Source organism: Cydia pomonella, chromosome 19 (genome assembly GCF_033807575.1).
Source record: "Cydia pomonella isolate Wapato2018A chromosome 19, ilCydPomo1, whole genome shotgun sequence".
Classification (NCBI taxonomy): Eukaryota; Metazoa; Arthropoda; class Insecta; order Lepidoptera; family Tortricidae; genus Cydia; species Cydia pomonella.
This window is the reverse complement of record NC_084721.1, coordinates 168,908-179,413: the sequence shown is the minus strand read 5'-3', so window position 1 is coordinate 179,413 and position 10,506 is coordinate 168,908. Positions and strand designations below refer to the sequence as shown.

Below are 10,506 nucleotides of genomic sequence, written 5' to 3'. Positions count from 1 at the left end.
AATAGATTACTACTACTACTACTAAATAACATGATTCAAATATCATTCTATGTGAGTGCATGTTCGAATCGGCCTGCTGACATGGCGGTCGACAGGCAGACAGTCGACATGGCGGAATAATGGACCCAATGTACCGTTGCAGCCGTCAAAACATTCAGCGGAACAATCATCGCAGGTAACGAAATTAAATAACGCGATCAGAACTGATTTTACGCTACATGAGCTTAAGAGGCGGATTCTGACTTGACATACTTAATACTGATTTGATATCAATTACTGACTTGACCTTTGATACACTGAAGATTTGAACAGAACAAAGTATGGGGATGTCATTATAAACATCCTATTTTCGTAGAAAGCCATGCAGAGTCAGCTTGGCCCGACTCTAAGTATCTCTTCGTGGTGCAAATTTGAGCGTATGAGAGGGTTTCTCAGGGATTGATGAAATAACAGAGACGTGTAGGTTTAGAATCAGTCTATTTGACCACTAACACAACAATCCGTACACTCACAGGTTACTTTACACACAATTTAGAGATTTAAGCCCAATAATCAGTTAATCTACAGTTTTACATTAATTATTTTAACAAGTTTATCGAGAGCGCGATAGAGTGTGTCGACCGACAAGACAGAACCCGCCGCCATGCTGTTGCGCGGGAGCGGGACGACATTACTACTCCTAACGTTAGAGTGAGATAGATGGCTTTCGCTCTACTCCGTGTAGCGCGCCGGGAGTTGTCCGCGAGAGGCGCGCGCGGGTAATTTGAACGCGGTAGACGTTTGACCGTTGGTGTCATCTACGCGGTTTGCTATATGCTCCCCCTCTAGTCCTGGAGAACGCCCCCGCTCCTGGACTAGTACCCTATCATTCCTATCAGTATTAGGTGGACGTCCACGATTCCTCTTAGGAACAACAGGTCTTGGGGTATCGCCGTCGTTACCTCGGTAACGAGTAAGGTCCTGAGTGTGGTATCTTCCGAGAGAAATATCAGGTTGGTCGGTGCTAGCGATTGTATACGTTGTAGGGCTAACCTTCTCTGTTATGACGTACGGTCCATCGCGACGTGGGAGAAACTTTGCAGTTACATCCTTGAACGTGTTACTGAGCAGATGCGACTTAAGGAGGACCAAGTCACCTACCTCAAATTCCTCTGAAGGCCGGCGCGACGCATCGGCATACTCCTTCGCTTTATCTTGTTGGATCTCCACACGTTCCCGAATCCCTGATAACGAGTTTAAAAACGATTGGAGATACGGAGTTATCTGTGGGACAAAGTTATCTTTACCCAAGATAGCACGAAGGTCATGGATGACCTCTGTGGGTGACCGCATTTCCCTGCCGAAAGTCAAATAAGCAGGTGATTTCCCTGTAGTGCGGCATCTTGCACTATTCAAGGCGAACCGAATCACCGGTAATTTTCGTGGCCAAGAAGTGTGGTCTTCTTCCACGAGCTGTGCCAACATCGGTTTCATGTCTCGGTTCTTGCGTTCCGCAGGGTTAGCTTCTGGGTGATATAACGGGGCAAGATTCTGTTTTATCCCTAGAGCTGCCATGCACTGACGCATAACTGCGGATATGAATTGAACACCATTGTCCGAAATGACTCGACGAGGTAGACCAAAACGCATAAAATACTCCTCGACGAGAATCACCGCACAGGCTTCCGCGGTGGCGTCCTTAAGTGCGTATAGCTCTGTCCACCGGGTAGCAGTGTCCTCGACAAGGAAAATCCACCTCTCCCCCTGGTCTCCTAGTGGCAATGGACCGAATAAATCCATGGCCAGCACTTCATTGCGCTGGTTCATGAGCGGTGTTTGCAGAAGACCTGGAGGCTTGGTATTTATGGCTTTGTAGCGTTGACAGTGTATGCAGGCTTTGACATAATCAGTGATTATTCTCCGCATACCTGTAAAGTAGTACAGCTGGGCAATCTTCTGGTACGTACGATCGACGCCAGGGTGTCCGGCTACCGGCGAGTCGTGGCACTCCTTCAGAATCTCTGCTCTGAGACTAATGGGTATAACGAGCTGTGGAGTCTCGCTATCTGAATCGGGGTTGTACCTGTATAGTACCCCTTGTTCCATCAAGTAGCCGCGCTCCGTCCATCGCCGAGATGCCACCTCGTTAGAACCCTCGACTTCTTTGACAATCCTCTCCACTTCGGGGTCAGCGAGCTGTTCGCGCCTCAACTCTGCTGGGTTTTTCGTTGGTAGGTCAACCACAACCGAGCAGACTCCGCAGTCCTCACGAGAGTCTCCGGAGCAGACTGGTCTACTCAGCGTGTCGGCTACCACGTTCTGTACTGCTATAGGAGGGTGCTCACCTGTTTCTATCCGATGCTCAGCATAAGGGGTTGGAGCTCCCCCTGGTGTGAAGACGTGTGCGTGCCTAGTAAGGACGCCAGCAAGCGCCTGACGCTCAGCTGGTGTAAGATGACTTCCCTCGTCATCCCGAAGAACGTTTGTGGTAGCACAGGTTACACTGGGCGAAGTAGGCTCGAAACATAGTTTATACTGAACCGTGCGGTTCCTACTGAAACACCATACTAACTCGAGGAAATCAATATCTACCCCAGCAGCAGTAAGAAAATCAATGCCTAGCAACGTTTCATTGTTAGTCGCGTAAGGGAAAATTAGGAATGGAATCTTAACAATTTCCTGTTCTAATCGCACTTCTAATATGGTAACTAGTACTTCCATCGCACGCGACACCCCATCGGCCAGCTTAATGTTGCGCGTTATCGTGCGGAGCAGGTGGTTTCGACGCAAGAGTATAGCATAGAGCGTGTGGCCCGCGACGCACCGCTTTGCACCCGTGTCTACCAAACCAGTGCCCTTCACGCCTAAAATCTCTATATTAAAAATCGGTCTTGTCGTTCGACCCACCGTCTCGCAATCCCCATCAACGTAAGTCATATACAGGTATATCAACTCATCGTCGGAAATCTTACCACAGTCCGCGCCAAAAAACGTGTCTACTTCCGTAACATCCCCGCTATTTGAAGGGTTAATACACTTTGACGCAAACGGTGAGTATTCATTATTATTACAGGGACGATTATTATTATTTACGCACAAAATTGAGTTACGACCGTTTGTTAAATAAAGCTCGTTTTGTTCACGACTATCCGTCATCGAACATTTTCGCGCGTCTTCGCTTGAAATTACTGAATAATTACTAGAACACGTCGGAACTGTAATAGAACTAAGCGGTCCGCGGCAGCGAAATTGTTCGTTACATGAATGAGGGTTAGTCGTTTGCAAAGAATTGGTAGCACACGTAATATTTTTAACGGCTTTAGGTACAAAAGAATGCAAACATTTCTCGCCTGTAGTAGCTGTGGTGGTACATGCAGGAATCATATTACTACGAGGTACATCGTATTCATAACAATGATGAGTAGTGCCATTTTCGACTTTATTACTATGCGGAATAAGGCTCAAATTGCTGCATGTGTCACCCATAGAAAAATAGGTATTTTGTGTTCTATTTTTAGAATCGACATTGCACGAGTTGAAATCGACACTATAAAAGCTAATATCACTTGTTTCACTTATAGGTCGCACATTTGCACTATTTGCAGTGTTATTATTAGACGTGGACTCACCTGAGTTCATAAGCTTACGGCACTGGTCTTTGGAGTGTCCGAACCTTCGGCAGTACGCACAAACGGGTCGCTGCTTCTTCACAGACGCGTCAGCGACGGTGGTGGTGATACCGGTGCCGGGACCTTGCGCGACCGCCGGTTGAGTCGGCGTCGGCGGCGTGCGCGGTTGCGCGAGCGCGGACGATTGCGGCGCGGTCGCGGCTGGCGCGCCGCTGGCGTGCGATGTACCCGTACACGCCGTGGTTGTCGAAGCAGGAGGCGCGCGTTGGTTCGAGGTCACCGCGCGGTTTGCAGCCTGCGGCGGTGTTTGTTTCCTCTCCCCCTCGTCGAAGGAATCCTCCACGCTTCGTGCACGGCGGAGTAGCTCTTTAAAGCTTGCGACGTCCTCCCTCCGTAGCCTCTTCCTTATCCTGCTGCTCAGGAGTCCATAAGTCATGTCGAGTTGCGCCTTTTCGGAAATATCTCCCTCGGGAAGCCGCGCGAAAAGGGAACGTATTCGCGCCACAAACACGTCCGTGTTTTCCGTTTGCTGTGGCGATGAAAATATTTCTATGTATATGCGATGGGGCGGGCGGCGATCGCCGTAGGCACTTATAAGGTTCTCTTTAGCCTGCTGCCATGACGTAATTTGCTGCTTCACGCCCTGCCACCAAGTCGCCGCGTTTTCTTTTAGAAGGTATGCCAGACCGCGCAGGACATTTGTATCAGAAACCTGTGCGCATTCACTGTAGGCGTCTACTGCGTCAATAAATGCTTCCACTGACTCCTGCGGCTGACCAGAGAACGTAGTCTTGCAGCCCGTTAACGTTCCTTGACCTTGAGCTGTACACGACGTAGTACGTGACGATACTGATTGTAATAATTCTTTCAGAGCTTCGGTCTGCGATCGCTGTAGCGTCTCTATGATGTTTTGCACGTTTTGAGTCGAAAACATAGTCATATCGGCCATTGCCGTAGTCACCGCGCTTTCTTCGCAGATCTCACCAACACCGCCATTTTGCTTGTCGTCGGTGCTGGGCTCTGTACTAGCCGCTTTTTTCGTTTTCGGCGGCATATCGACACACTCACTAAAGAAATGTACTTTCAACTACACTTTCGAACGAACTAGTTATTATTTCACGTTGGATGCGCCATATATGAGAGGGTTTCTCAGGGATTGATGAAATAACAGAGACGTGTAGGTTTAGAATCAGTCTATTTGACCACTAACACAACAATCCGTACACTCACAGGTTACTTTACACACAATTTAGAGATTTAAGCCCAATAATCAGTTAATCTACAGTTTTACATTAATTATTTTAACAAGTTTATCGAGAGCGCGATAGAGTGTGTCGACCGACAAGACAGAACCCGCCGCCATGCTGTTGCGCGGGAGCGGGACGACATTACTACTCCTAACGTTAGAGTGAGATAGATGGCTTTCGCTCTACTCCGTGTAGCGCGCCGGGAGTTGTCCGCGAGAGGCGCGCGCGGGTAATTTGAACGCGGTAGACGTTTGACCGTTGGTGTCATCTACGCGGTTTGCTATAAGCGTTTGAATAGCAACATTCTCTTTTATTTATATTTTTAACGAGTAAGCTTTAAGATTGTGATGACATCGCTATTTATTCATTAATATATTTTTTAATAAAATAACAAATCTTCCGTGAGACACAGACATAATAAATAAGTGCAACGGCTATTTTTGAATGCTGGGCCTTCTTACCCGCCGAGCCTAGGTCACTCACGCATTTCAAGTCGAAGATTGCTCGATATGTTTCACTCCATAATGAGCAGCTTCAACGGGAGCTCCATAACGAGAACCTTCAACTTGCATATCTTGTACCCTACCCTACTGCTAAGTACATAATACAAATATATAACAATTAAAAAAATGTGCAGTATTAGGTAACAAATATTCATACATATCGTAATTAATTTCCAAATACTGGCCCCAAGTATTGAGAATCAAATCGGCTATATTCTACAAATCTGAATGTCTCCCAAAACTGGTTTAAAAGTCGTATTAATCCTTGCCTCGTATTAGGCGGTCTATAAATTGAGCTCGATCAAGATCCTGCCCGATATCCTCAGCTCATAAAAACTGCCGGTATTAATACTATTAGTTGAATGCGCGCGTATCAAGATTAGTGTCACGGAGATACCATCGATCGGGTTTGTGCATACCAGATACCAGCGGGTTGCGATGGCTGTCGGTGGCTTGTGCAAGTTGTGCAACGTGGGAACGGTAGCCACCATGGCGCCTGATGTTTCATTTTAATAACAAAACTTCCGTGAGGCGCAGACATTTAAACACACATACATACATTTAATCGCAATGGTCGCGAAGAGCTGTTTTTATACGTAAATATTTCAAATGTATATAGCTTTTTGGTTGTGGACTTGAGGTAGACGATGTTGGAATGATTGTGAATCGCTTCTAGATGAGATTAGCTCATGATTGCGACAAGTGCGTACTCGAAGACAAGCTCAAGTTCTGCAAGGGGATGTAACAGGTAATGACGATGAAAACGGTTCCTCATACGAGTGCTCCGTTTATAGTTCACCTCTGTGGGCAGGGCAATAAGTAATGCGTGGGAATAACCCCTTCTGTCTCTCATGCCTACATTTATCAAAGTACGAGCGTCAGGAACAGCGGCGTACCTAATAAATAAAAAAGTATTGTTAAAAAATACTGGTTAAATTTTACAAAGTTTTACCTGTGGCAGGAGATCCCGTTCTTCCGTCACGAGAATGGTTAATTACGGCATGAGCAGTGGTTATTAGTATTGCAGACAAATTGTAAAAATAATTAGACAAGCTGAAACTGACCTGCTAGCATGAGCTGCGTTCTCGCCGGCGACTCCATACATCTAGCGCGACGTTCAGTATGGACTCCCGCAACTGGTTTAAGCATTTATTCAGGGATAGCATTTAATCCGTCATCAAAGCTATTTAAAATTATGCGCAAGTATATTTCATTGTTGATACAAAGCCTATCGTTTTCTGCAATCGTTCAGGTCCGTTCGCGAAGCTCATTTGGAAATCCCGCATAAAATTAGCAATGACATAATTGATTGCGGCACTACGCTCGCGGTCTGCCTGCCATGAATATTTATAATTAGAATTGGTAGATCAAATTAAAGAGCAGGTTGAAACGATAACGATCATTATTCTATTAAAGATGTACCTATAATTACATTTATTGACGGTACCTATACTCATACTACTTAATACTAAAGAGCGAGAGACAACCTGGATAAAATACAACTACAACGCATTTAAATAATCATACATAGGTATCATACATAGAATATACAAATAAAGATTTAGTTTCGCTGTAGAAACGGCGGGTTGCTGGGGAGCGGACGCAAAACGTTTTACACGCGAACTAGGCCGTCGTCTCAGGCAAAAAGGGGAGGGTCCCCGCTCCGAGTCGTTCCTAGTGCAAAGGCTGGCATGGTAATTCAGCGTGGAAATGCTGCGAGCATCATGGGCGCCTTTGCACCGGGGACGGCGGGGAGCGGTTTGTATGTGTAAATTTTAAGTATTAATAATATAATAATATGCAATATAGTAAATAAATTAAAGTTATCAATAAAGATAATGGACGCTTTTATTGCCCTAAAATAGCATTGTGAAATCATTGTCAAATAGGTATATGTGTATGTTTAACCAAAATAACAGTTCTAGGTATTTACTGACGGTTTACATAGTCCCATTTCGTTCTTCCAGTTTCCATCAGTTAGGGATATCAAAGAGGTGGAAGTGCTCAAAAATATCTGAACGGGCAGTTTGACGGTGCTATTTTGAAGTTTATTTTAACAACTTCCCGGTTTCAAGCCAGTCTCTATGAAGACATAAGTTCCAGTAAACTATGGCTAGTCTTGCACTGTTAAGATTGCAGAAAAACATAAACCACCTGCTGGAATGCAACAAGTATTCTGAGTTTGTATGGGGTTGTAAAAATGCCTAGGTACTGTAGTAGAGCTTTACTAGTCTATAAAGCTTGGTTTTCAATGTTTTTAAATCGCACTAAACTGTTTGGGCACCACTTCTTTTTCATTTACTGAAATATTCAAAGTCCTATGATCTTTCTGTTTTGCATTACATCGACTCGTCATATGGTCCTTTAAGGTTTTAGGTTCTTGCTATATTTTGTTTTAGATAAACCTCTTTTTAGAACTAACCGTATCAAAAGTATTAAAAACTGGTCAACAGCAGTTATGAAATCCGAATAAGTTTTCCATCTTATTAACTCCAATAATGCCATAGTAACAAAGACTGGGACAGATTTTTAATTTCGATATTTACCGTTCAGCAAACAGATGCGTATAAAACTTATCAAAGTTTGTTCTAAGAGAACTCCTCCGCGCCGATGTAAACACAGTCTATAAAATAAACATACTTTTAATAAACTACGAGATACTTTAAATGGTTAGTTTAGTAAGCAGGCCTTCGTCCACACTTTTCCGGTCGGTTGCTAAATTAGTTTTAAAGGATATGAAATAAATCTAAGCCGCGATAGCGGCCGTCTAAATGCCGTGAATGTGAGAAAGAATCCAGTAATGTGGCCGCCACCTTAGCAGTTCGTGATTCAACAGAAGTATCGTCTCAATCGCTCATCCAGCTGGCGCGAAGTGATCGCTGAAGCGACCTTAATAGAGAATTTATTGTTTTTACGCATGCTTTTCTTTAATTTACAATGTTTGTAATATGTTTTTCGGGTCAAAATTTACAAGCGAAATTAGACCCACTCCAGATTATTCTATTGCACTGAAACTTCACATACACATGTAAGTTTGGTGAGATTATAGTACCGTCGAGCTGATCCGTTGATGGGCAAAGGAGGTGGCCATATGAACTCTTTGATGAAACAACGCAACATAGTTGTGTTTGGGTTTGTTAGAATTGTCTCGATGAGTATTAGTTGCCTGTTGATAAAAAATTACAGTCGGCGATAAAAGCTTGTATCAAAAATTTGGACAAAAAAAACTTATTTATCACTCTTGCTCGGTGGCAAACATGCGTGCCACTTTGATGATAGCAAGATCGTCTATAGAGTACGTAAGTTTACTTCAGAAATAACAATCTATAGGTAGTAAAAAGATCCAAGTTACTGGGAATCATACGATATAAAGTTGCGGTGGTATCAGCAGTTTTTATGCATATCTGCGGTGGCGGCTCTCCGTCTCAACGCGTAATGGCCGCCATATTGTTATTACTTATAGTTTTAACTCAAATTGATCAGGAAAAAGCGGCGACCACAAGTGCCGACGAAACCGCTAAATCGCCGCATTTTGATCACGGCCATTATTGCGACAAAAACCTGGTGTTGATACGATGGCCGAGCAAAAACGAGTCGAACTCTCAGGGGAACCGGTAATGTTAAGTAAAGTGTTCTAATTCGTCCAGTTGAAAATAGAGACGTCCATTGTAAAATGTTACCAGTCAACTACTTTATATTTGCATTTACACAGTTGCTCAACGGTCTTAATGTTTTCACAACAAATCATGCATTGGTAAGACCACGCCTGAATCTGAATAGCTCAACTTTTTTACGGAGCGCTGCCATCATGTTGGACGTTTCACAACTACAAGAAATAAAAGGTAGGATGGCGCCTAGATGTCTACTACTTATAGAATAGTCGTCTATATCGGAGTCCTGCATGTCAAAATGAAAGATACATAGAATAAATACAGTACAGATTTGTTAATGGGTAGATCTCTTCCTGGGCTGGCCATTTTCCATGCGTCTTCAGCCTCAGACGAGTACTGTATTTATTCAGTACAGTTTTACAGATCTGGATATCATAATATCACTGTTTTTCTGTTGGACTCGCCTGCTTTCTGTAAGGAATGGAATGAGCCGGCGCGGCGCGGCTTACCGCAGCTCCCGCCGAACATGGAGCTTTATTACAAACTATGGACTCTTTAAACATTTCGCTGTCAAATTAATCACGACAAAAGTCCGCAAAATATCTGAACCAAAAGAAATTTTAACCCACCGTTCAAATAAGCAGGTTTTTAAACATGCAGGGATCATATTTTCGGATCCGGGTATGTCCTTAAACTACGTCCACAAGAGAGGTATGGGCATTGTGAATGTCATCTCGCTCTGTGTGGTAGGGCACAGCACAGCGGATGTCATTCCAGATCTAGAGCAGAGCCCGACTGGGGAAGTACCTCCACCTTACAGAAAATCGCAGCCAAATAACACTAGACCCTACTCATAGTGTTGTGTTCCTGCCGGTGAGTAAGGTTGCCAGAGCTCAACGAAGGTGGGAGGGGGTTAGGGTCGGCAACGCGCATGTAACTCCTCTGGAGTTGCAGGCGTACATAGGCTACGGATACTGCTTACCATCAGGCAGGCCGTATGCTTGTTTGCCACCGACGTAGTATAAAAAAATAAAAAAAATTGTCTGCGGACCGGTTAAGTTGAATTGATTTCCGTCATGAGTATTTGTTAAAATAAACAAATAGGTAAAAATAAGTATTGTTTAAATTGTCATGCCATTTTTGTTTGTATTTGAATGTCTCAAAGCTTATAAATTATATTTTTTATTGAATTTGAATCATCATCACAATGCCTCTTCTTCTAGTTGTACAATCCAATACTAACCCTGTGCGAATTGGGAAACACAGGTTTCTCAATGTTTTATTACACAAAACAGCAACAGCACTGGATGAACTCCGAATACCAAACTTTAACAAACTATACCTGTAACATGCGCGCCTTGCTAAACCAGCAATAAAACAAGCAGTCATTAAGACGCCTCGAATACAGCCCCTGCGCTGCCGCAGTGAGGTTCAGCGAAAAGGTTAAATGCCAATACGCGTTGCTTTGTTAGTGGTTAGTGGGCATTGCCAGAGCATCAACCCAGGGGTTCATCAGGATATTCATATTGATTTTCAA

At 44.0% G+C, this 10,506-nt stretch overlaps 1 protein-coding gene across 1 annotated transcript; it reads right to left on the bottom strand.

The window, feature by feature from the left end:
- Positions 1 to 409: 409 nt before the first annotated feature.
- Positions 410 to 5,137, bottom strand: LOC133528471 (uncharacterized). Its single transcript, XM_061865864.1, has one exon. The coding sequence runs from the start codon at positions 4,660 to 4,662 to the stop codon at positions 712 to 714; it is 3,951 nt and encodes a 1,316-aa protein (XP_061721848.1). The 5' UTR covers positions 4,663 to 5,137; the 3' UTR covers positions 410 to 711.
- Positions 5,138 to 10,506: the final 5,369 nt, after the last annotated feature.